At 41.6% G+C, this 27769-nt stretch overlaps 1 protein-coding gene across 2 annotated transcripts in view; it reads right to left on the bottom strand.

The window, feature by feature from the left end:
- Positions 1-27769, bottom strand: part of CTTN (cortactin) — a 47724-nt gene that overhangs the window by 10763 nt on the left and 9192 nt on the right. For both annotated transcript variants that reach the window (XM_089521398.1, XM_089521396.1), the window contains exons 4-12: positions 25075-25204; positions 14790-14900; positions 14200-14254; positions 12513-12623; positions 11112-11222; positions 10104-10214; positions 4894-4949; positions 1412-1481; positions 721-869 (exon numbers count right to left, since the gene is read on the bottom strand). In XM_089521398.1, the coding sequence (XP_089377524.1) occupies positions 721-869; positions 1412-1481; positions 4894-4949; positions 10104-10214; positions 11112-11222; positions 12513-12623; positions 14200-14254; positions 14790-14900; positions 25075-25204 (904 nt within the window). The remainder of the gene's footprint in view (positions 1-720; positions 870-1411; positions 1482-4893; positions 4950-10103; positions 10215-11111; positions 11223-12512; positions 12624-14199; positions 14255-14789; positions 14901-25074; positions 25205-27769) is intronic.

The raw sequence follows: 27769 nt of genomic DNA, 5'->3' as shown, positions 1-27769 counted from the left end.
ATTCAGAGGTAGTGAAAACCTGTCAGAATCTCTGCCAAATTCTAGTAAGACTTGGACCTGATTTGCAGATATTCAGTAAATCAGAACACTCAATCCATCACTGATTTTTAAAAAAATCAGTTTGTTACAGCAGTCTAAGATGGTGAGTTTTGCTGTTTTAGTTTGTTCCAATTTAAGATACTACATAGGAGAAAGACAGTTCATTACATCAGTCCTACAGTTTACTCTTTAACCTCTTTAGCAGACATATTAGCTTCCCAAGAAATAGAGCTGAACTCACTCTACCCAATGACCTTGTCTCAAATCACTCTCATTAGTAAAATGTCTTTTCAGGTTTGGGTAACACCCAGACCATCTGGTCCCCTTTGTTCACTCGCCACTGAAGCAGGCTTCCAAAACCTTACATTTTAAATTATATTTCTTTACTGACTCACCAATGTACAAGTATTATAGTAATATTATTATCTGAAATATTCTAACAGTATTACTACTATCTAGTCCTTCCCCACCCCCACTTTTCAGTCTTAGAATAATTACTGCTTAATAAGCAATAAATCTAAAATCAGGTAGAGTACAAGTAAGAACTGTCAAAACTCTTCAACAGACAGGCCATTTTTGGTATATCAAGTATTTCACCCTATTCACAGTCACCACAGTTCAACCACCACCCCACAAAAAAAATAGGAAAGCGGAGAGGCAAGAAGATGAAATTTCACCAACTTCCAGCGTCCTCCTAGCTTCCTCTTGTTCTTGTTTGTCCTTGGCCATTCTCTGCGCTCTTTCAACTTCTGCCTTCCTTCTGTCCTCCAGCTCTTTGTCCTTAGCTAGATTTTCAAAGTTAGCTCTGATGTTGCTTGTTTTGGTATTCGCTGCAGTATCAAAAATACTGAGTATCAATGTGATGTTTTGCAGGCCATTTTCTTACATAAATCTCCACAACACACAGTTCTTGGGTTAACTGACAAATTGACATTCAAAGCAAGCAAAATCTTTATCCTCATAAAAGATAATGTAATTCTCTAAGGAGCATGAGCTGTTCAGCTTTCTACCAGAAACAGTCAGTACAGACATCAGCACCTATTGGCAGTTCAAATTCAATTACTGGTTTAAAATTAGGAATTCTGGAGCAGCCCCAGTGATATGACTAAGGATAAATTGAAATATTCCATCTAAATGATGGTTCGCTCTTTTAGGGGTTGCAGGTACAAACCAATTACATTAGATGGTCTATCTGATTTCTCTTTCACTATTAAAGCCATAAAAAGCTAAAGACACCAAGAAGATCCAGCACAGTGCGCCACTGGAATAGTAAAAGACTGGTGATCTTTAAGGTACCATAGTAAAATGAACAATCCAAAAATAAACTGAATAATCCAAAAACCCTAAAAACCACATTTTGAAATAGTCTCACCAGCTTCCACTGGCTTAGTCTTCTGGTACGTTGAAGACAATTTCTCAATATCTTCAAAACTTGAAGCATTCTATCATAAGGGACAAAAGGGGTCAAGTTCATGTATAGCACACATTTATATTATTGATTTAGGTGTACTTATTTATTTTCATGTTCAACTGAGCTATGAGAAACACAAACAGACAAATTATACTCAAATTAATCTCATTTATTTATCAGTCATATCATTAAAAGGCACAATTAACCAAGCTGGATCTTCTCACAAGTCACCCATGCAGCCTGTTTAACAAACTGGGAGATACCAAAATAAAAACAAAGTGTTGTCAAACGTGTGGCTGCTTTGATACAGGGGGGTGTTTGACATATAACAATAATATCTAAGAGTATTATTACTCAAAGATATAGCCATGTTAGTTTGTAAAATCAGTATGAAGAGAGATCTTGTAGCACCTTTGATTTGGCAGCATGAGCTTACATAGATTTAAATCTATTTCCTCAGATGTATCTGTAATATTTTTACTATTATAATAGGAGAAATTATTAGTGTTACAGTGGGCCCTTGGTATCTATAGGGGATCAGTTCTGGATCCTCTTTGTGGATACCAAAATCCACAGATGCTCAAGTCTCATTTTCCCCAATGGCAGCATGCACCATCATTAGGTATGATGAGACCAAAGTCCTGCCTCCCTTACTTACTTCCCTCCTTTTTTTCCCTGTTTCCTCTCTCCCCCTCCCTCTTCCTAACTTCCTTTTTTCCTTCCATATGTCCATCCTTCCTCTCTCCCCCCTTCCTCCGACTTGGTTCCGGGGACAGAAGCTGGATCAAAGTCAGCTGGAAGGAGGTGGAGTTGGGGCTTGAGTCTCGGAGCCCTCCACCTCCAGGCCCAGCAACCAGGACAGGGCCTCCGGGCTCCGTGACTCAAGCCCCAGCAATGGCTCCCTCCAGCCAATGGAGCTCCGCCCCCTAAAGCCAAGCCAGAAGGAGCCATTGCAGGGTCAAGGGCTTGGTTCACAGAGCCTGGAGGCCCCATCCTGGGTGCTGGCCCTCTGAACAGGGGCCTCCGAGACTCAAGCACCAGCTCCAGCTCCCTCCAGCTGATGGGGCTCCAATCTCTGGCCCCAGAGCCAAGCCAAGGCAGAAGCTTTCAAGGAGGGAACAAGGAAGGAAGGAAGGAAGGAAGAGGGAGACTTCGGTCCTATTGTCCCCAATGGTGGCATGGCTGCATGGCCAGCCATGCCGCCATTGGGGACAATGCAAATCCATGGATTGCAAGTCAATGGATACCTGGGTTGTATGATTATAATAATGTATACCATATCACAATCATTGTTCAAACTCAATGTAATTACAGCGCGCCCACGTTATACGCAGGTGCGCTATACGCGGCTTTAAGCTTATGTGCAAAGCTGTGTAGAGCCACGAGGGGCGCAAGAGGTGGCACATCCCATTCGAATGACTGGGGCGCTTGCCCACGGCGCGCGGACACCACCGCGCCACCAAGTGCACGAGCCCCATTCACTTGAATGGGGCTTGAGCATACGTGATATTTGGCTTACATTGGGGGGTGGAACGGATCCCCCGCGTAAGCCAAGGGTGCACTGTATAATGATATAACTATTATAATATAATAAAAAGCCTTTATAAAAGAAACATAATGGTACATTTCCACTGAATAATGAAAACAAACTGCCATGCTTTCACACACCAAAAATAAGCAAACAAAAACAAGCCATTTTAATTCCAAAGGCCTGCTGACCAAATTTATCAGTACCTAATGGCATGAGGCAGCAAAAGCAATTATTCTCTTGTTCAGGCACATCTTAACATTGACAAATTACTGATTACTACCATAATTTGAAACTTTTTAGGCTTGTGGGTATATTTAGAATTTTTATTTAAGTGTTGTCTGACCACTAAATAGCTAGTCACAATTCTGAAAGTGCATCCTATTCATGGGCTCTACACAAAATGTAGGCATGTGTCTGTGTAAATTTTGTTCATTATTTTGGTCTCTCTTTTTCTGTCTGTATCATTCTGTGTTTATATGTTGTGTTTTGTACAAAATGCACATACTTGTAGATTAATTGAGGCGCCAGCAGAACTGGATCCTGAAAGAGAGGCAAGACACTGCCAACCTTGGATCTGCTGGATGGATCCAAAGCTTCTGTTCTTCCAGAAGCGGCTTGATCAGATCTCAGCAATTCCAGCTTGAAACTGGAGGTTGGAGTTAATTCACAAAGAGTTTTTCCCCTGCCAGGCTTAGAAATGTTAAGGAAAAAGCCACATGGGATATACAGTAAGTGAAATAAAAGATGTATGTGAGAGTCAGAGTGACTCAGCAGAAGCCAATGGAGAACCACACAGGTGTACATGGTAATACAATTAACAAGTACTGAGTGCCAAGGACAAGAAATGCATAGTGAATAATTGGACACACCTGACAATTGTAAAGTGGTCAAGGCTGAGATGATGAAATCATCTAATCTGGATAGAAACAAGAGAACCAATGGGAATGATGTACACGCCTACTGGGTGGAAACAGACCACAGTGGGTGGTACCATGCTTTGACTATAATAATGACTATGAATCCCAGTGTGTTTTGTGGGTAGTAGTTGTGGATAGTAGGAGTGAGGAGTATTGTTGTGTTGGATAGTTTGGAGCTGTGTATATAGTAGAATAAAGTAGATCTTTTATATAAGACTACTGAGTTGTCTGGTGTCTTGGGTGAAGCTACAAGAACCAGCAGGACCCTGGTGAAGAAGGGTGAAGACTTCTGTGGAAGCAAGAGTGAGAAGGCTTGGAGAGTTTGTCGGGGTCTTCAGCCTGTTCTCTGCAACTCTTGCAAAGCTTTAACAACTGGCCAAAACTGGTCAGCGTGGTGCACAACCAGGTGGTGAGTTCCAGGCCAGAGGTGAAGAGCCACAACTCCCATCATCCCTGACAAGAAAGCCATGCATATTCTCCTGTCTCTGCCATACGCAAACACATGTGGAATTGTTTCTCTGCTTTATTCCTCACCCCAGGACTAATCACTTACATTAATTATTTTTCACAATTTATTGTTCAACAAAACATTGTAGCCTAAATCCCATTGGAAGTTTCAACAATAGTAAATCCACTGGATCACTGAAATTTACACAAGTTTTAATTCACTAAATTCCTACTGGTTCATTGAGTCTATTGTAGTTGGGATTAATAGTTTGATTTGGACCTTTAATTATTTGTTTATTAATTTGCATTTTTAGCTAAGAAATGAATTGTAAAGAAAGGCATCACAGAAAATCAAGCATTCTAAAAGAACAATCTTTAATTTTTTGTGGGTTTTTTGGGCTATGTGGCCATGTTCTATAAGAGTTTCTTCCTGACATTTCACCAGCATCTGCAGCTGGCATCTCAGAGAATGCTTGTCTGGAAAAAAACAATCTTTAATTTAGGGACAAGTTTTAAACACATAAACAAGATCCAAATGATGGCCATACCTTATCCATTCGATCTTTCTGCACACCATATTTTCCACCAAATCCTTTAGAGTAGTCTAAAAAGAGAGAGAGAGAAAGACCACTGTAGGTAATTCTACCTATTATCTGTTCTGTTGGTTTTTTTATTTAAAAAAATCAACTATGGAGGACTATTACAAAGAACTGCATGCACAGAGTTGTCAATGACAGCAGCCAAGCAAAAAGTCCAAAATAAGTAGATGCAAAAAGAAGGATATAGATTTTGAGTCTTTAGTAGAAGCATCAGCATGTGTGCAGGATAACAGATGCATGCTTCCATGTTCATTGGCTGAAATGAAACTGAATGATTGTTGGCAGGAGCCAAGCAAAGAAAAAGGTGTCCGCCCTCAAACTTCATCCCGCCCTCATAACACAATCTTGACCACACCACTTCTACAGCACAGCCTTGGATTACTTTATCAAACAGTTTTAGAGGCTCTGTAAATTGGAACTCTTAGCCATACTTAAATGTCAGGTCATTTCTGGCATTTATAATTTTAAAAAGTAAGTACTGTACCATATAGACAGAAAAATATTGGGCACATTGCCACAGATACAGTGCCCTATTGCCATAGTGTAATTAAAGGCAAGACAGAAAAATTTCAGACAGACAGACTGTAGGGAAACAAGGAGTAACATAATTTTTAACCTCTCTTATGTTTTCCTTTGTCCTCATGATTACCCTGATCTACAGGGATATTCTGTGTAAAGAGAGACTGTGTAATAGAGATATGTGTGTCTCCAGATGAATCAAATCATCTACATCTAAAGTTCCAACACAGCTTTTATTCCACATTATTTCATACTGGCTGAATAAGTAATCCCTAAAAAGAATCTCAAACTTCTTAACTGCTAAAGCAGGATACACTCTTTGTTGAGAGAACTGAATAGGCTTTATTAGTCTATTTATTATATTTAATATATCAATTTCTTATATCTTACAAGCCTACATGAATTTTAGGAAAAGGAAAGAAAAGGACATTCCCTCAAGGGAATCAAGACTAAGCTAGTTCTCATAATGATGCTCTTATCATTTTTCAAACAACTGCATGTATCCTTCATCTGGGCCAGAAGAGACACTTCAATCCCCTATATGCATGTTTTGTAATATAATTTACACAGAACTAGATCTATCAGGTTGACATTGTATGAGTTTGTCACCAGAAAATAACATGTCTGAATTTCAGCCACCAACTGAACAACATAATTTTTTTTAAAAAACAGACAAAAAAGGAGAGATCCCAGCAGACTGGAGGAGGGCAAACGTTGTCCCCATCTTCAAAAAGGGGAAAAAAGAGGATCCCAACAATTATCGTCCAGTTAGTCTGACATCAGTACTAGGAAAGATTCTGGAGCAGATCATTAAACAGAGAGTCTGTGAACATCTAGAAGGCAATGCCATAATCACAAAAAGTCAACATGGGTTTCAGAGAAACAAGTCATGCCAGACAAATCTGATCTCTTTCTTTGATAAAATTACCAGCTTGGTAGATGAAGGGAATGCTGTGGATATAGTATATCTTGATTTCACTAAGGCCTTTGACAAGGTTTCCCATGACATACTTGCAAACAAGCTTGTAAAATGGGGGCTAGACAAAGGAACTGTTACATGGATCTGTAATTGGTTGACCGGCCGAACCCAAAGGGTGCTCAACAATGGCTCCTTTTCATCCTGGAGAGAAGTGACCAGTGGGGTCCCACAGGGCTCTGTCCTGGGCCCAGTGCTATTCAACATCTTTATCAATGACCTGGATGACAGAATTGGGAGCATACTTATCAAATTTGCAGATGACACCAAATTAGGGGGAATAGCTAATACCCCAGAGGACAGGATCAAGATTCAAAATGACCTGAATAGACTAGAAAGCTGGGCCAAAGCTAACAAAATGAAATTCAACACAGAGAAATGTAAGGTATTGCACTTAGGGCGGAAAAATAAAATGCACAGATATAGGATGGGTGACACCTGGCTGAATGAAACTACGTGTGAAAGGGATCTAGGAGTCCAAGTAGACCACAAGTTGAACATGAGTGAACAGTGTGATGCGGCAGCTAAAAAGGCCAATGCTATTTTAGGCTTCATCAATAGAAGTATAGTGTCTAGATCAAGAGAAGTAATAGTGCCACTGTATTCTGCTCTGGTCAGGCCACACATAGAATATTGTGTCCAGTTCTGGGCACCACAATTCAGAAAGGACATTGAGAAACTGGAGCGTGTCCAAAGGAGGGCGACAAAAATGGTGAAGGGTCTGGAAACCATGCCCTATGAGGAACGACTTAGGGAGCTGGGGATGTTTAGCCTGGAGAAAAGAAGGTTAAGAGGTGATATGATAGCCCTGTTTAAATATTTGAAAGGATGTCATATTGAAGAGGGAGCAAGCTTGTTCTCTGCTGCTCCAGAGAACAGGACCCGGAACAATGGATGCAAACTACAGGAAAAGAGATTCCACCTGAACATTAGGAGGAACTTCCTGACAGTAAGGGCTGTTCGACAATGGAATGCACTCCCTCGGAGGGTGATAGAGTCTCCTTCCTTGGAGGTCTTTAAACAGAGGCTGGATGGCCATCTGTCAGGGATGCTTTGATTTGGATTTCCTGCATGGCAGGGGGTTGGACTGGATGGCCCTAGTGGTCTCTTCCAACTCTACGATTCTATGATTCTTTGATTCTATGAAAAAAGGGCTGAGACAAAAATTGCCCCAACAAATCTATTGCACTTGTGTTGGTTTTGGCAAAAAGAAAGAAAGTCTGTCAGCTACTCAAAACAAATATGCCTCATGTAAATCTGCATTTCCTGTTTCTAGAAGTGTGGGTATTGTAAAATAACCCTCATTGTAAACTCACAAACACTCCTGTGGACACTGAGCATTTTTAAATTCTGCAATACACTGGATGTTTCATGGGGTCAGAAAATATCAGATTAGACATTCAGTGAAAGCTTTTTCATCTGACTGGAACATGGTTAGAGTTCATTTTTAAGTGGTGACCTGACCTTGACAATGATGGGTTACTTAAAGTGCTGATTCCTTTTCAGCAGAGGAATATCCAAAGCTCAATTGCTAAAACATGGGTGCCATAAGCACTGGCCAAGTTCTGACAGATGTCAGGCTCAGTAGGCCAGAACCAATGCTGGGCAAGATATGGGGCATTCCAAATGTACTGTGGAACACATTTTCAATATCAACATATGCTCACTTGACAATGGCTGAATCACTGGCTTAAATAGTGTTTGCCACTGGTTTAATTATTCAAATTTACTTAAACATTACACTGATGACACGCTATGATTCAATGAGAGAAATGTCACCCTGAATAATTCTCTGTGGCACATGCAAGCCTTTCCAAGTGAGCAACTTAAGTCTGTGTTAGAAGTGGCAGCACTGGGTAAGAGTTACAATGGGAAACACTGCCTTGTTGTGACTCATGCTTCGCTAGTTTCTCCTTGTAGTCAAACCCCACAGCTGATGGGTCCTGCCTCTCTGTTTGAACACCGAATTTCCCTCCGAAACCACTTTTATAGTCTGAGAAATCCAAGGGATACAATAGGGAAAGAGAACCAGAGGAGAGAAGGAAGGGAAGGAAAAGAGGAACACATTTAGATACAATATATATGATCCAAAACACAAACTCTTTTAACAGCAGCAATAAAGAGCTCTAGGTAGGAAGGAACAAAAACAACACACAACCTTGTTACATATAGATGTTAATTGACTATTTTAAGTAGTTTACAAACATTAATATCATATAGTACAGCACTTTTTAGACTGTACTATTTCACATTACAGTAAGGAGACATCGCAATTTATTATGTTTCCTGATGCCCAAAATTTCCTGTATAATGTGAAGTCAAAGGCTTTTATGGCCAGCAACCATAGTTTTTTGTGGGTTTTTCAGGCTATGTGGCTGTGTTCTGGAAGAGTTTATTCCTGATGTTTCCCCTACATCTGTGGCTGGCATCTACAGAGAATGAAGATGCCAGCCACAGATGCAGGTGAGATGTCAGGAATAAACTCTTCCAGAACACGACAATATAGGCTGAAAAAACTACAAAAAACATTTCCTGTATATTTGAAGCCACAACATCAGTAAAGAGTGCATTAGAAATATTAGATAAACTAGCTTTCCACAAGCAGGGAATTTAAAAAAAAAATGTGGGAAAACACTAAGATGCCACTTCACCCCATGCCATTATTGCTTTGATTGAGAGTTCCTGCATGGCAGGGGGTTGGACTGGATGGCCCTTGTGATCTCTTCCAACTCTACGATTCTATGATACTATGATTATATTTGGAAGTGGTATAGTCTCATGTAATATTTTGGAACATATATTTCAGCTATGAAATTCTGAAGAATACTTCACAAAGTTCCAGACAATAAAAGTTTCCAATATGTTTAAAATGGCATGTTTTTACTCACATCTGGTCAACAGAATATGAACAGCAAGAATACTACCAGTTACAGTTCAAACTTTCATTCATATCATGTCTACTTAGATTTCTAAGCAATATATGAAGCATATGTACTATCTGTCAACTTGAATCTTTCACACAAACAATTAATTCACAGGAATTATTTCAGTAATGGAGACCATAGTAAAATCACTCTGACTACAGGTGAACCAATGCTGCTCCGTTTTGGGATCCACTGTAATTGCCAACCAAGATGACAAAGGACTAATAATGGGTTAAATTATTAGTTCTTAGTAGTCAAGAGAAGACAGTTCACTGAAGTTACCTCTGCCCAGTTCCCTCCATACCTTGAAGAGCCCCCATTCTACATTTGAGACAGGTCCTTTTGGGCTCTTGGGGCAAAAGGAGGGGGATGAAGAATTTCACTGGGAAATTGAGATGAGGAATATTTCTTCTGTGGGAATCTAAAGTATTCCTTTCACTGGGAAATTGAGATGAGGAATATTTCTTCTGTGGGAATCTAAAGTATTCCTTTAGATACCACCCATTATTATAGGAACAAAGTAAATCACTGCATTATATCAGGTTTTGGCTTCCTGCTCCTTATTTTAAAATTAACCAGATAATTTGAGTTTTATTAACCCACCAAAAAGGCAAACTCCAGATCACATGGTCCTCCTTAGAAAATTAAAGTAAACACAGCATGTTATACATTGCGGTTACCTTTCTCCCACAGGAGTTATAACCAAGCTGTATTATGTCCAGTTAAGAACAGAAACATACCTTTCTGAGATTCATGTAGTTGTACTTTTTCCTGGTGATCCCAGCCAAGTGCACATTTGTCCTGTCTGTCCGTCTGTACGCCAAACTTTCCTCCAAAACCCTTTGTATAATCTATGCACAGAAAATTTCACAAAACATTACAGAAATCTCATTTTCATCTTGGAGGTTAGTAGAGAATTTAGATGATATATATGTTTGTTGGGTTTGGGGAAAGGAACTGAAAGACCAACTAGTTGTAGAAGCAGGGTTCAAAAGGGGAGTGTGTGTGGCGGGGGGGGGGGGAGAGAAATACAGTGGACCCTTGTTATCTTTTGGGTTTTGGCTCCAAGTCCTCCCATGGATACCAAAATCCATGGATGCTCAAGTAAAATGGCATCCCTTTTATAAAACAGCAAAATTTGCTTTCGGGTTTTTTAGGGAGGGGAACGTATTTTTGAAATGTAGTTGGTTGAATCTGTAGATGCAGAATCCATGGATACAGTATTAGCATATTAATACTTCAGTTTTAAGTGCTCACTGAACTCTGAAGAATTAACATACTCAGGATTTTTATCTCTGGCAATTCCTACCCTATTCCTTGGCCCAGAAATGTAGCCTATAAATGAATTAAAGCACTGCAGAGATCTCAAAATTATTAAGTCTAAACCAATTCATAAGACTGATTGCATTAATTGGGCTCTACATTATTGTCAGGCCCTCAAGCCATTTTATGTGAGTGTTATTGATGCTAGACAGGTTGGTCATTTTTAATGAGAAATTAGGGTATATGTGTAAAAATAAACAAGAAAGAGACAATCAAAAAAGTGGATGAAAGAAAGACTAAAATATATTATGCACAGAAGGTGGAGAAAAGGAGGAAAGGAAGGTTATTTTTTTTCAAACATCGTTTGTATTTCTACACGTCAAAGGCCCTAGTTTATGAAAGAATAATTGATCATTTCAGTAGATCAGGTTTAAAGAAGGAGGTCACTTACATATAATTGCATGGAATAAAATTAAAATAAAAACCTTTCTGTGATTCATGCTTTTCAGTTTTGCCTTGGTACTCAAAGCCAACAGCACTTTTGTCCACTTTCTCTTTGTCCACACCATATTTACCACCAAAACCTTTAGAATAATCTGGAGATGGGAGCAAAAAAGAAAAAAATTGTAATAGTACAAGACTGAGACATTGAACTGTTTCTATTCATAGCTACTTGGGGGGATCAGTTCTCACATCCATGTTCACCATTCTGGGTGAAACATCATGTGATGACTTGCATGTGAGAAAATGCTATCACGTGAGCCACCACAGAGTTTTTATATTACTTTATATAATGTCAACCATGTTTTCATTGCAAGCAGATGAACATTCAGTTGCAAGAGGTCAATTAATGAGACACATAAAACCACCCTTAACCAGTTGGGAGAAGTGATGTAAAAAATATTAGTCAAAATTCAACAAACAGAAGAAATATCCGCCCCGATTGCATTTTGTAGAGAGGCGGGATAGAAATAATTTTTATTATTATTATTCAAAGATTTTGAAAGCTTTTTAAAGAGAAGAAATTATGAGCATTTCTTGATCAACGAGTAAGAATTTTGGTTTTTAATTCGATGACCAGGATTTGAGTGTAAAATTTGCATCTAGTTGTCAATGCGAGAGAAGAAAAAAAATTGGTTTGTCACAACCTTAGGAAGGTAAAATGCCACTATCCACAACTGAGTGTTTTGACCAAGCCAGCTCCAAATATGTTTTAAGTAGGAAAGCAGACTAGATTTAACTACAGTTGACTTCATTACCAGTGTGATATTAACCCTGGTTAAAGCTGATAAGGCAAAGGTTTCAAAATCTGCATCCCCAAAAAGGAAAGGTGATGCTTACTACCTTTTGCTTATTTTTGTTGTTGTGTGCGTTTTCAAGTTGTTTCTGGCTTATGGTGACGCTAAGGTGAACCTATAATATTTTTACCTAATGCTGGATTTAGCAATGGAAACTTCCAGAGACATGGAAATCAATGGAACTTAGGTGAGTTGTGACTAACAAGTTCCATTGATTTCAACGGTTCTGTTCTAAATATAATTCTAAATGTTGGATCCTATTAGTGTTGTACTGAAACGCAAGTTTAAACAGACTCCTTTTCTTGCTTTATTACCACCAGTCAACCTTCTACAGAATTTACAGGTAAGATTTTCTACAAAAATTTCTTTGATAATCTCACCATCTCTAATGCCAAGAAACTTGGATGGAGAAACTTAGGCAAACCATGAGAACTACCTCATCCTTTAAAAATGAACGGATGATATAAAAATGAGATGAATGTCTCCCTAAATTTGTGAAGATGAGTATTTTACAAAATTTGCTAATGTAACACAAGGTATTTGCTAGTACATTACAAGTTACTTTTTTTTTCAAACACAAAAACAAACCTTTCTGTGATTCATGCTTCTCTGTTTTTCCATGGTAATCAAATCCAACTGCACTCTTGTCTACCCTGTCAGCCTGTACTCCATATTTCCCACCAAATCCACTTGAATAGTCTGAAAATAAAGAAGCAAGAAAATCGGAATTGTGTCAGAAATTGCCACCTTTGAAGTAGAAAAATCCAAAACAGAATGATAACTGGTAGCATCTTCTACAACAATGTCTAGGCCAAGTAAAAGTACATTTTTTTCTGGTTTGTGGCTCAATTGATAATTACTACCACCTGTTATTTACGCTCATAATGCTTAACTAAAAGAGTTGTAGCCTCCATATTCTACAATCAATAAGTGAAAGATCTGAAAACATTCAGTTTTATTTCAACTATGATGCTTTCAAAATATGAAAGAGTGATTAAAATGTGTAAACTGGTAGGGGTTAAATCCAACTGTTAGTGCCAAAGACAGTAGTAGACTCACTAAATCAAAAAGAACTTACACAAACAGTGGCTTACCAAAGTTCCTATTGACTCAATGGGTCTGGTTTTAGGTGTCTTGTTCCAGAACTGGATGCAGTTGCAGCCTTATCTAGGGGTTCTTTCAGTGTCATACCCTTACACACATTACTGCTATAGCATTATCTTTACTCGTGGTAAATGATGCAGCAGATGGTTCCTAGCTGAGAAGCATTCCAACCTTTTTGCTGATGAGTTATCCAGTTAGATAATGGTAAGAATTGGGCCCACAAACAAATTCTACCCAAACCATTCCTTGGCCAGTGATAAAATTCCTCATGCCTGAAATATAAGGGAAGCTCCTGGCCTGGGCTGCATCCATCTCAAGCTGAGACCCATGAAAGTCGAGCTCCTAAGGGTAATATAGTTCAGAAGCAAACAAAGAAAGCCCAAGCATAGACATGTGACCCATCTCCCACCTAACAGCAAAGAGAACAAGTAAGCAACAGAAAACAAATCACTCCTCCAGTCTGTTAACATCTTCATATCTTTTCCCACCTTCAAACTGCAAAGCAAATGCAAAATGTATCAAACAAGGTCACTAGTAAAAATTAACACTTTCATACCACTGGACAGCTGTTAATTTGCTAACAAGATGCTAACAAGAACTCTATGGGGCTGAACAGACACCCCCCAAGGGGTGCCCTGCAACTGCCCCTTTTGGTGCCAGATTGGGGCAGCAGCAACTACATGCCACAACTCCAATCTGGCCTTTCCGCAGCACAAAAAGGAGCCACAAAAAGCAGCTCCTTTTTGCGCCGCAGAAAGGTCACCATAGCCACTGGTGCTGTGGCTTTTTGGCACTCCTTTGGCACTGCGTCATCTGGACGCACAGTCAGAGAAGCACCATTATGCCACCCGCCATGTGGTGTGACGTGGGGTGTCATGCCAGCATGGGAAAAGAGTCAGGGGTGGGATGCCATGCCCCCACCCTACCCTGATGCCAGCCTTTATGGCTGGTCTTGTCAAGGCTTTATGATGCTAACAAGAACTCTAAAACCTATCTGCCTAATGCCAGAGGCCCAGTTTATGCTGGAACTGGCGATCCCATTTAGGCCAAAAATTTGGAATTAAGAAATTAACTACAGCTACTAAAACACTCTTAAAATCATTTATGAGCTTTTAATTGGCATATGTTATATTGAGAGTGAATCCACATGCAATCCTCTCAGTTCATTTACCTTTTTGAGAAGCATGTTTCTCTGTTTTCCCTTGATATTCAAATCCTACAGCAGACTGGAGAAAAGAATAATTAGTTTGAAATAGAAGCATAAAATCACAGAAGTTTTTTCTAAATGATGAATATAATCATAAAAGGTCTTTAAAAAGTGAGCGTTACTTAGTCGTTGGATAAAGACATTGTTACTCTGTATCTCACAATTTCCATCAAATCTTAGTTACTAGTAATTGTTTTTGTTCTTCCATATATCTAGGATCATCTTGGTTGAGTTTGCAGCATACCAGATCAGTCCTGTATATTCAGTTCTACATATTCTTTAACTGAACTATGCACTGTTGTGGGGGTTTAATGCTGTTCTCTCAGATTAAACATTTTCACACTTCACTTTATCATCTTGAAAAAGTGAAAACATACAAGAGAAATAAAGGACCAGTTGAATATTGACAAGCCAGACATAGAGAGAACAAGAGTGACTGGACATATAATTTACACACAGCTTTAGAATATGCAGTGGCCTCACCAGTACACAAACATAGGAGGCAGCAACTGAAGGCTTATTCTGGAAAGGCAAAAGATAATTTGTTCACTTACCTGGTCAACTCTATCAACTTGCACACCAAACTTTCCACCAAAACCTTTTACTGAGTCCACTTGGGAACAGTGCTTGGAAAGCTTAGACTGATATTCATGACCGACAGCTGACTGAAAGAGAAAGAAACAACTTTATTATTGTACCCATATACCAGTTGGATGTTTACCTCAATGCTATAATGAAAGTAGAGTGTAGATTAAAACTTAAAGCAGAACAAATCCTCCCCTTTATTAGTATCATATTCTCCAACTAGCTTGAATTAAACCTTTTGACCGACTAAGATGGCATCTACCATTGACCGGACCATTATTGTTTAAATAAATGTTTAATCCCAATGCTTACAAAAACTACAGAAAGTATCCCCCACATAAGAAATAACATTCCAATCAGTCTCGCACAAAAAGAAATGCCTGTTTGGATATGTCACAGTGGGCATCATCCTTATTGGGGACAACCATAGCTGCACAGATAAATGCTGCATATTAAGGCACTAAGTACTCCAGACAAATTTAATCGATCATATTTGTATCTGGAGGAGACCTCCTACTGTGTCTTTACAATGGCATGTAGGACAATTAGGCTGGGATACTAACTCAATCCAGGTGTTACTATAATGAAAATGTGCCAAATATTTGAACACTTCTCTTCCTTTCGCTCTTTTCTGCATAGTATTCTCAAAATCAAAATACACATAAGATGCTAATAAAATTACCACAAACAAATGCCTCATGGAGTATCAACTGTTCCTTTAAATCAGTGATTCCCAAAGTGGGCAGTATGTCTCCACTGGGGATGCTGAAGGAAAAGGGGGGCCAGCAGGGGGGTCTTCGGTCCAATTATTGGTGTGCAGGAAAGACATGGGTAACCAACAGCTTTTAGGATCATGGTGGGGATGAGGGTTGCATGAAACCTCTTTTCAGAGTCCCCAGAAAACCACCACACAGCCTTGCTGATCATTTTGTGTGGTGATGTCTCCCACTCTTTGCCTGCCCATGTGAATTCACTCTCTTACCGGTGTCTTTCACTAGTAGTAGTAGTAATAATAATAATAAAATTTATTTATATACTGCGTTTCCAAAGGATCAAGGCAGTTTACAAAAATGCAAAAACAATTACATAAACAATTACATAACATATACACAACGAAAAATTTATCCCCTTAACTAAAATATCAACATCAACATATAGTTAAATTAACTGCATTACAATATATTAAAATTTTCCCTCCCCTACCAGCCAAATGCTCCCTTGCTCCCCCCAAAGGGGCAACTCCCCTTTGCTGTCGCCCCGGTTGGTGGCAGGCCCACCTCACCAGGCACCCAGCCTTTATCCACTTCCCAAGGGGAGCAGGTGTTCCTGGCTGGGTACCTGGGGCCTGGCAGGAAGCAGTCCACCAGGTGAGATGGAGCATGCAGGTAGCAAGCAGGAGGTAGTAGACATCTCTTCCTGGGGTGGTGAGGTGGCCTGTTTTTCTCTCCTCTTTCCCCACTTTGAGCTGGCTAGTAGTAGCAACTGAGAAACTTGTGCAAGGCTTGGGCACAGGGCATGGCTTCTAAGGCTCAGGGCAGCACCATTTTGGAACAGACTGGAGTTAAGAGCACATGGTGGTGGGTGAGAAGTGGCGGCAAAAAGGAGCTTTCAAATTTGGGACCCTGACTGAGTTTTGTAAACTTTGCTGGGACTTGGTTGGCAGGTTGCAGTTGCACTGCTGCTCCTGCTTTCTTTCATCAGACAGAGACAGCAGAATAAACTTTTTTTCTTTTCTTTTCTTCTCTTTTTGTGGGAGAGTGGATACTAGAAAGCTGTGTGGGGAAGACACATCTCTGGGGAAAGAGTATCTGTGCTCGACTCTTGAAAAAAGTCCTTAGTCTTGGAGCGGCTCGTGTAAATCCCCTACATACATACCAGCTGCACCTTTCTCTGACCTGATGAAGGATTGAGCGGCCCTCCTCTCTAGGAAAAGCTTCTCCATTGTATGAGGTCACCAAGAGCAGCAACTAAGAGGCCTCTTGGCCACACTGGCCTTTGCTGCAAGGCTAGCATGGGTGAAAGGTTTCTCAGTCACTGCTCAGCCAGTTGCTCAGTTGCTGCTCCCAGGATGACAGGGCACAAAGGAAGCAGCAACTGAGCAGCCAGCCAAACAACAACCAAGAAGCCTCTCACCTGCACTGGCCTTAGCTGCAAGGCTGGCACAAGCAAGAAGCTTCTTGGGTGCTGCTCAGCCAGCTGCTTGGTTGCTGCTCCCAAGGTGACTGGGTGCAAAGAGAGCAGTAACCAAGGTTATGTTTTTTTTTTAATTTGCAGTAGAAAAGGTGTAAAGGTTCTCCTTTGACATGTTTGTCTAATCATGTCTAATTGTAGGGGGCAATGCTCATCTCCATTACTAAGCAGAGGGAGCCAGTATTGTCAGAGGCATTTCCCAGCAGACAGGGTCCTAACCTCCTGTATTCTGGGTTAAGCTCCTCCTATTTGCTCCTGTAGGCAGGGACAATAAACAAAAGACCGGCCTCTATATAGGGAGGAGCTAACCCCCCTGGGCCTCAGTCTTGTTCCTGCCTACACTCCTAGCAGGATGTGTCTCTTTGAGCCAGCAAAGTTTTTCCTTTCTCCGAAAGCGGTTTGAGAGTTTTCTTGGCCTTCCCTTCTTCTCCTCTCTCCTGCCTTTCCCCCCATCCTTGGTGGTGGCTATGGCAGAGGACCCCAAGAGCACTAGCTAAGGGTCCTTAGCTCAGGCTTCCCTAGCTCAGGGTCTGCCAACTCAACCGAAGGAGCTGGCTTCAGAGGGAGACTCATTGGGACCTGTTTGCTGTTGCTCTGCAGCTTCTTCATTACAGCCACTCCAGTCCTTTTCTTCTCTTCGTTTCTCTTGCTGCCTTAGAAGCATGAAGAAAGACTTAATATGGCAAGGGCTCCCAGGACTGGGGAAAGGTCTTGGCTTTGCCAATGACTCTCCCCCTCCTCCAAAGCTGCCCCCTTTCATGGTGGGAGCACAGATTTCTGTAAACAGCATTGCAGCACATGGGAGCCGTGGGAACAGATGGTGAGGGGTATCTCCTCCATGTCTCTGTTTCTCCACATCACTTCTGCCCAGCCTGTTTAAGGCCAGGGATCAGTGAGGAAACTGGCCAGAAGTCATGCAAACTTCCCTTCTCAGCATCTCTGCTCAGCCCATTTGGGCCAGAGTTCAGAGGACAGGCCAACCAAAAGCCATGGCAAAGGATTTCTCTGCATCACCTCTGCACAACCTGAAACAGGGTCAAGGTCAGAGAGGCAAGCCAGCCAGAAGATACAGGAGAAGGGTGAGTACCAGGGGCCCTCTCTCTCCAGCCACCAAATAACCTTTGCCAGATCTAATGCCCTCGCTCAGGGCAGGCATTGCCAGGAGGCTGCTGCCATTGCCATTGCAGGCACTATGCCTAGCATAAGGTTTGGGACTCTGCCAGGAGGGCAGATGGGGACATAAACCCTTCTCATCTCTGGCCCCAATGGCACCCAGGACCCCAATAGGTGTGGGGGATCCTTTTGCAGACTGGGAAACACATGGTGGTGTTACCAGGGCTCCTGCACATTCCTTTTGAATTCTTATCATGAGATGGTGTGTAAGGAAGCAGAGGACTCCTCCTGTGTTGTACAGCCGCATGGCTGTAAAGGAAGCTGGACTTGGCCCAGCAGGAGCTGAAGCTTCCAGCTCTAAAATGGTCTTTTTTGGCTGCCACAGAGCATCCCACAAAAAAGCAGAAAGTGGCTACATGTCCTCCCCAGAGAGAGCATGGCCTCTGCCACCCACTTCTAAACAGAGGCTGGAGGGCCATCTATTGGGTATGCTTTGATTGAGAGTTCCTGCATGGCAGAATGGGGTTGGACTGGATGGCCCTTGAGGTCTCTTCCAACCCAAGGATTCTATGAGAGAGCACATGGATACAAATCCTCCTGTGTTCCCTCCCCAAAAATTACAACAACAAAAAGTAGGAAACCACTTGTGGATATCATGGGTGGAGAGTTCCCTTCACCCCCAATTGTGTTTGGCTGCCCCAAACTATGGCACTCTTGAGAGAACAGCTTGAGCGCTTGGCCTCTCCTTTCCATCAGAGATTGTCCTTTCTCAGGACAGACATACCTCAGGTAAATGTAGAGCCATGTCCCACAGCAGCCCTTCTGCCCTTCCCAGCTACCTATGCAAGTGGTAAGGGAGTTGAGGACCAAGCTAGCTTCTATCATGCAGCCAGGTTACTATAAAGCCTGCCCGAAATTAAAAGGGCTAAGCTGTAAACCCCAGCTTGAAGTTGGGGCTGTCTCAAACATAAATAAAACAAAGTGCCCTGTGAGTATCAGGGCTACACTACAGGCCATATGCAGCTATCTACCCATGGTTTCAAATGGTCTTCTGTCACTGCTAACTTAAGAGCAGTGCTTGGAAGAAGCTACTGTCCAGGCAGCCTCCCTTGATGGGGCAAATAAAGGAGGGGAGAGCCCCCACAGCAACAGGTCTGGGGGCTCAGATTTACAAGAGATACTGGTTAACTTTTTCTGGTGTTCATTTTATTACTGTTAGCCCTTGAGGTTTGAGTTGTACTGTTTCTGCTCACCCCCCTCTTTTTTCCAGGCCAGAGAAGATGCCTGGAAACTAATTCAACAAGGGAAGAGGCTAGCCATAGCCAACATGATGACTTTTCTTCCTTCCTCATGGGCCTCCATCCCTGTCTCCATTAGGACCAGAGCCTTTTTGCCTTAGCTGGAACAGCCTAAGACATAAGATGAGCACATGGTTCTACCTCCTTTGTTCAAAATGTTATCAGCCATAGCACTTCTCATTAAGAGCATAAGCTTTAACAATACAGATTCATTTAAATGCTAATAAACAGGGTGACTCAAGCAAGGAGAAGGCCTCTGGTCACTCAGAAGACCTCTAATGCTTACATGCATTGAGGATCTTTGGTAAAAACATCTCATATGAGATGGATTAAGGTGACCAACAAAGCTCCACTTTAGTGGCAAAGGGTTATGTTCCTGTTATAAAACACAGGGAACCTCAGTCAGCTAGCCTCAGGAGAGCTGGCTCCCCTTGCCTTCCCTTCTTTCATAGGAGAGATGTCTGTTAAAGGGAAGAAACTGAAAAATACAGTTTATTCCATGAGATGGTTCTCACTAATACAGGGGGTTAAGAAGAATTCTTATCAAAAACAAAGAGCCTCCTCTCCATGGGGGGGAGAAAACCCCCCCTTCCTCCATGAGTGTTTAAAACAATATAATCAGGCTTTTCTGCTAAGGGGTTGCTTCAAATCCCATTCAGACATCCTACAGAGCCCTGAGGAGTCTGCCACAAAGATCACAATTACCTCTTACCTTGTCTAGATAGTTACATTTTAAATAAGAATGCCTGCTGATGGGCTTGCCATTCAACTGCTCCCTGCCCTGGATAGGCCTATTGTAACAAGGTCTATCATGCATATTATGAGTTGGGCTCAAGGCCATGGAGGTTCATGCTGCCAATCTCTTTCTTTTAGTGGTCTCAGGGTGCTACAAGATTCCTTTGCATACTGTTGGGCATGTTTTGATTGTGATTTGCTGCATGGCAGGGGGTTGGACTTGATGGCCCTTGTGGTCTCATCCAGCTCCATGATTCTATGATTTTATTGTTATAAGGTTAGCTGCTGTGTGGGTGAGTGTCTTATCCCTGACGGGGCTTTCATGCCAAGGTCTGGTCTAAACAACACCATTGTCCACTGCCTTCTGAGGCTGGGAAAATGGACTTCCTAGTGCCTATGCCTTGTTTTCTACTAGCACATGTGCTCAGATTTAATATACCATAGACTTACACCAGCCACCTATATGCCCACAGCTTGTGTGTGTGTGTGTGTGTGTGTGTATATTCCAAAAACAAAAAAGCAAAAAAACAAACAAACAGAAAAACAACAACACCAAACTGTGATTTTACTATTTTATATAGGAGACTCCATTTTACTATGCCATTATGTTTTATGTGACTTGAGCTTCCATGGATTTGGTATCCATGCAAAGTCCTCAATCCAACTCCAGTACATATCAAGGGCCCACTATACTATTTAAAATTTAGGTTTGTTTTCCTTTGACAGATCCTTTTTGTGGAGAAAATCTTCTCCTCGAAATTAGATACCAGAGGGCTATCCTTGCCAAGCCCTCTGTTCCCATTTCATGACTCCTTAATCAGCAGTTCATTCAGCTGGGAGACCCCTCAGCCTTCATACTGGTTGGTGATAGTCTGCTACATGGAGTTGGGGTGATTTTTGAAGCCTCTAGACAAGTTCATCCTCAGATGAAATCAGACTTAATTCTGACCACAGGCCCTGTTAACACAGAGTGCATCCACGCTTCTGCATGGACTCACCAATGTCTGCGAGGTAAAGGTTAATCCAGTGTCTCCCTTGCCTAATCATGGAATTAGTCTTATTTTACACAGGTTCACAGATGTTCCAGTAAAGAACTGCACATTGTTTTGAAATATTAGTTGGAGGTCAGACATTAACATTCCTCTTTCAGAGTGGTAAGTCTTAATTACTACAAATGAAATCACCTTAATATCACCTTCATTGCTATAAGCAGTTGACAAAGTGATCAGTGATAGGCTGGAAGCTGTCATAGGTCCAGATTAGATCAGGTTCTATTCTGATTGATCACATCATCCACCATAATCCACCTTTTAGACAAGTTCTCATCGACTGCTTCAGGTTTTCAGTGGCTGACCTGCTATAGTCCATCCAAGATGGCATTAAAAAGGGACTAAGACCCAACATGGTTATAAGGCAGGTGTCTGCCATCATGTTGGTTCTGCTCCATATGAGAGCAGCTAGAATGGCGGCCATCCTCACATTAAGAGGTTGTTGAGGGGAGTTTCCAACAGGGCCAGCCCACCAAACATTGTTTTCCATCTTGGGACGTGAACACGATCTTAAAGTCGCTGACGGTTGGGCTGATCAAGTCCCTTCAGGAGGCCCCCCTCAAACACTTCTCCCTCAAGGTCATCTTCCTCACGGCCATTACCTCCACCAGATGGGTGTCAGAGCTGGGGCCCTGTCGGTACGTAAAGACTTGTGTATTTTTAGGCCAGTCTCAGTGTGCCTTTGTCCAGGCCCTACCTTCATGCCTAAGGTCAACTCAGCCTTTCAGGTATCGCAGGACATTCTCCTGCCTTCATTCTGCCCCGATTCTAAGAAGGACTTGGAAAAGACCTGGCACACATTGGATGTGCACAGAGCCCTCAAAATCTACATCATGAGGACTTCAACCTTAAGGTCATCTGAAATGTTGTTCATTTCCTTTCTCCTGGGCTCTTTGGGGTGCAAGGTATCTGCCTCGACTCTGAGTAGGTGGATCAGGTCTTGTATTCAAGAGAGCTACTGAACTCTTGATCTCACTCCACCCGAGGGGGTGATGGCGCACTCAACCAGGAGTGCATCTACCTCTGAGGCCCTGGCCACTAGCGCCTCCCTGTCAGACATTTGCAGGGCGGCCAGATGGAAGTCGCCTTCGACCTTCATACGACATTACAAACTGGACGTGTTTCAGTCTGCTGAGGCGTCATTTGTAAGGAGGGTCCTCCAACAGATTGTGTCAGGGGCCACAGTCTCCTAGCAGCACTTCCCTCCCAGTTCGAGAGGGCTTTTGTAAATCCCAGAATATAGGCGGTTAGTACCCTGTCTGCTGGGAAAACGAACATTGGTACTTACCCGTGATACATTCATTTCCAGCAGATGAGGGTCCTAGCATCCTGCCCACCTGGGTGCTGCCTGCGGCCTCCGACCCTGCCTGCCTGTTGGTAAACCTGCCTTGTTATTCTTGTTGCTAGATTGGTTTTACTGGGTTTTTGTTTGTTCTTGGACTAGTTTTTTCTAAGGTGTTCTAGTTAACCCTTAGCTGAGGTTACTAAAGTTCAGTTCCTTGATTTACCTTACTAGTCGCTTGGCTTGTTATTGACTGAGGCCCAGGGGGGTTAGCTCCTCCCTATATAGGGGCCGGTCTTTTGTTTATTGTCCCTGCCTACAGGAGCGAATAAGAGGAGCTTAACCCAGAATACAGGATGCTAGGACCCTCGTCTGCTGGAAATGAACGTATCACAGGTAAGTACCAACGTTCGTATTTCTTGATCGTGTGGCCAGCACGACTATACAGAGAACAATAGACTTAATATGAAAAATTTTGCACTGGCAGGGAACAAGAGTTGCCGCTCAAAATGAAAGAGGGCGGTAGCCCAAAAAAATTAAGGGGACAACTGCTTTAAATGCTTTCTCTCCTCCAGCCAAGACAGGTATCAGATACAGAAAGCATGTTGGCTCTCGATTCACAGTAATATAGAAAGCTGGAACAGTAGTCATGAAGAAAGCCTGCTTTAGCTCTGTGTCTCCTATAAGTTTTCTCCTGTGTTGAAAACTGTGAGCACATACAAGAGCCAGTGTGGTGGAGAAGCTTGAGTGCAGGACTGTGACTCTGGAGACCTGGGTTTGAATCCCCACTCAGCCATGGAAAGCCACTGGGTGACCTTGGGCAAGTCACACACTCTCAGCCTCAAAAGAAAGTGAAAGCAAACACCCTCAGAACAAATCTTGTCAGGAAAACCCATGATAGGGGCACCATAACTCAGTAATGACTTGAAAATAAACACACACACAAAATGTGTGCATATATTCTTTGAAAAGTTATTTTGAAATGCTCCAAATCTCTGCTCTCTCTTTTGTAAGTGGATCAAGGATGTTCCAAGGCCTTGGTCATTAGAGACGAAATATTTCATTTGTTTTTGGAATATATCCTTTTGTATGCTAAGCTGCTCAAATGTTAGGGCTTTTAAGGGTCTGGATTTATTAACTGTGCTTGCCTGAGCTTCACCCAGTTTTTCCTATAAATCGAAATGTATCTTCTATGTTTGTTGCTAAAACTGTCCTCCTTCTTGATCCATCTTTTTGTCTGTGTGGATACTATAGACTCAAATCTTGTTGTGTATACATCTGGTTCATATGAGAATTAATGTTCCCCTGTTATACAGGTGGTTCTTCAGTCCTTCTTACTATTTTCTAATTATTTTGTTTGTAATGTCTCTTTTACTGTTTTATTCTGTAAATAAATCCACCTCCATATAATTGTATGTACATATTATTAGGAAGACCCTGCTTCTAAATCCAGCACCTGGCTGCTTGATCATTGCTCCTGAATACATAGTATTTTTTGGCTCTGGACTCCTGGGAACAGAAAGTGCAGGGATTTGCCCCTTGTTTTCAAGAAACTTCAAGGGTATCCTATAAAATCTCGGCTATCCCTGGCTCAGACTGAGTTGAACAAGATGGAATGGGATCAGTTCTTCCATGCAGGATTGTTGTTGATCCTACTACTCATATTCCTGTAGACAGGCTGGCTGGTGATGCAACAGGACAGAGGGAAATCCCTTAACCACTAAAAATTTCACCTATTCCAAACAACTATTAATTATCACAGCCTAAATTCAATTATTAATCCCAAGCAGAGTAGACCGTTTGGTTCAATGGAACTTACAAAACTGCTGTCATACCATTCAGTAAATGGATCAACAGATCTTTCTCTAGGTCAGACGAACAACTAGATTTAGGCTCATATATGGTTTTTAAAAAAACTAAACTAACAAACATCTTCCAAATTGCAAGTGCACTCAGGTAATGATTGTGCCTCTCAAATGCACTGTGTTGTGCTGTGCCATATGACTATCACACAGGAAGCCAACAGATGCTTTTCCTTTACCAAAGTCTCTATCAAACTTTTACAACTTCCTCCACATTTGGTCTCCACATTCTTATTTCTGCAGGGCAAAAGAGGGAGAAAGGGGCTAAATATATATTATCTTCTATCAAAGAGCAACTTTTCAAGTGTGTGGTTTACCATTTCCGCATGGTGGTTTTTATGTTGGGCATGGAAGAAGATGGAAATGGAGTAAGCTTCTTTCCCCTCAATTTTAGTAATTTTACTGGAAATATTACTTTCCCAGATGAAAACAAAAAGGAACAGCATATCACACACACTACTGTCACTGTTTTATAATCAGAAAACAAAATAAAGGGCTAGACAGATTGCCAAACTGGGCTAAATTTTCCACTAATCCAGGATCCCCCAAATTAAAGGAGGCACTTGATAGAACCATTCACATAGAGATGGAAAAAGAAAGCAGAAAAGGAGATGGGAGACTTAAATATGTGGCAGAATTCAAGAAAATGTGACAATAACCTCCAATGACTTGTTTCATCAAGCCCATATTGAGCAAGTCAGACACACAGATTCTTCTGTACTTACTTTGTCCATGCGGTCCTGTTCCACACCAAACTTCCCACCATAACCATGAGAAGCTTTTGGTCCTGTTTGGAGTTCTTTCTCTTTAAGAGACTGGTGCTCTTGGAATACATTCTCTCTCAGTTGATGAATACTTTTGAAGACAAATGAACAATTATGAATAAAATGCACCAAAGACACTACTTTCACCATCCTACTTATGCCATTTGTATCCTTAACTTTTAACTTTTTAAATTACATTCTGGAATGGAATAAAGAAAATTATCAAACCCCACCCAAAATTCAATAAAACACAAGATGTGTCTTAAAATGCTAAACTATGGTTTACCAAACATTCTGAGAATGAGTCTAGCTGCTGAATTCATAATCTTGTCTTCCCCTGTGGCATGCTGTGAGGTGAACAAAAGTTTTTGCTTCCATTTTCAATTACCTGTAGTTTTATATAACATTTGAACCATAAACTGTAGTAATCCTTAACTGTGGTCACTCAAAGCAAGACAGATTAATAAACTATGGTTAGAAAATGCCTTATTTCACTAGCCATTCTTGGAATAAACTAGAGTTTATCTTGTTTTGGGTAACATGCTGATCTTCAGTAAACGCAGAGAGAAGTAAAAGCTCTCGAATGCCTTGCTGTGGCTGGATCAGAGGAGAAAGTAGGACACGCAAACCTGGGGTGAGGAGGAGATAGGTTCATTCTTGCAGCACTAAACTATTGTTACATGTAGGTCTGGCAATCCTATAACCCTCCAGATATTTTGGACTGCAAGCCCCATCAGTCCTAGCCAACATAGTCAATAGGAAGGCATGCTGGGAGTTGTAATCAAATAACCTCATGAGGGCTGCTTGATTCCCACCCTGGTTTAGTCTCATGGACTAACAAATACAAGGAGAAATGTAACAGGGTGAAACTTTTTAATATCGAACCTCTTTATCCCTAGTTAGGGCACTTTATGAATTCCCCCCCCCAAAAAAAAAAAAAAAAAAAAAGAAATGATAAGATACAGGGTGAAAACAGTTCTCTTGACCTGACTGAATTACAAGCAGGGATACACTATTCTTGACTAAACTTACGTATTTTACAGTGCTGGAACCCATTCATATTATCTGCTTCTCTTAGCTGGCTTGGGTGTGTGTGTTTCTGTCTAGCCTTTAATTCCTGTTTCTTGAGCATGAATTACTAGACACAGTATTCCTGATGTGTAGACTTGGCAACTTGTAATATACCAGTACATTAAAAGGGCACCATTTCCCACCACCCATGCCAGAAATACTTCATTATCCATTGCTGCTTCTGCCCACAAATAGCTGATATTACAAAATACTATAATAACCCAGATCCAAACCTTCTTCTAGACTAGATGTAGAGTGTCATCATCAACACAGTTAAAAAGTTCACACAGCATGTGTGCTTGTGTATTTTAACATATCCTTCAGAGAAAATAAATGCCACACATGTTTCCAAGCTATATTTTGAAGCAAAAAACAGCAGCTAACCAAAGCACAGTAGGAAAACTGGTTCTTCAACTAGCTCACATTCTCAAACAACATTTGTGCTCTACACTTACCCCAAACAATCACCTTTAATGCTTTCAAAGCCTTCAACCTCCATTATAGGAATGTTCTCTACATGGGACTACATAGCTCATTTGGTTACTGTTTAGATAAATTAAATGCCTCACTACACTTTGATCCTACTATGTTTTTAACCTGCCACTGCCTCAATCTAAGTTGTCCTCTTGACAAGAAACTAGAAATCAGTACCATGTTCAGTACTTGGGTCAGAAGATGTGAAGACCTATAACTTGCAACTAAGTTATGAACTAGAACTGTTTTTCATCTTAATAAACATAAAAAGCTCCCACAGCGACCACATTTTTTGCATGCACAGAAGGTCTCTGCTTCAATCCCCAGCTCCTCAGGACAAGTCAAGTAAAGAATCCTGCCTTTAACCCTGAACTCCTGCATGAACAAAGGAAAAATAGGTGTGGACAAACACTGACAACTATAGCAACATTGTTGTAAAATCAAGACTGCAAGAATAAACTCTTCCTCCTCACACAGAAACCTCCCCCCATTAAATTCTCCCTTGACTCCATCCAAAGTTAAGGGGAATATCAGATGGGATACTACCTGCCATTAGAGCTAATGATATCCCCCACTTGACCAAAGATTTTTGACCCTGATAAATAGCTCTGGCTTACAACATCATATCCATTTCACTTAAATGTAGGCCCCTAGTAAATGGAAAATGTTCCATAACTATCACTGGATCACATACAATCAGTAGCGTCACTAAGGTTAGTGTCGCCCAGTGTGTGTGAAGGGGGCAAACTGCCTTGATCTCCCTGCCGATGACCGCCCACCTGCCCAGACCACTGCTGAGGGGAGCTGCACTGTGGCCTCCTGAGTACCCATTCAGAGTCCAACATGCCTTCTCTTCAAACAGCTGCACCAGATCTTGAAGGCATCCCCCCTACCCTGAAAGGCCTTCAGAGTCCAGCATGGCTGCTCTGACAGTAGCCATGCTGGACTCTGAAGACACCCTGTCAGGAGTCACTGCTGCTGAGGGAGGTGGCACTGTGGCTTCTGGAGGACCTGTTTAGGGGAGGGTGCAGCTGCTGGGTGAGTAGAAAAGGGAGGCCAGTTCCTCTGGATGTTCCACCAACTGAGTGGTCCACACTCCCCACTCCTGCCT

This window comes from Sceloporus occidentalis, unplaced genomic scaffold (genome assembly GCF_023333645.1).
Source record: "Sceloporus occidentalis isolate IW3139 unplaced genomic scaffold, rSceOcc1.0.p SCAF_4, whole genome shotgun sequence".
In the NCBI taxonomy this organism is placed as follows: Eukaryota; Metazoa; Chordata; class Lepidosauria; order Squamata; family Phrynosomatidae; genus Sceloporus; species Sceloporus occidentalis.
The sequence above is the reverse complement of the archived record's forward strand: the minus strand, read 5'-3'. Positions and strand labels throughout refer to the sequence as shown.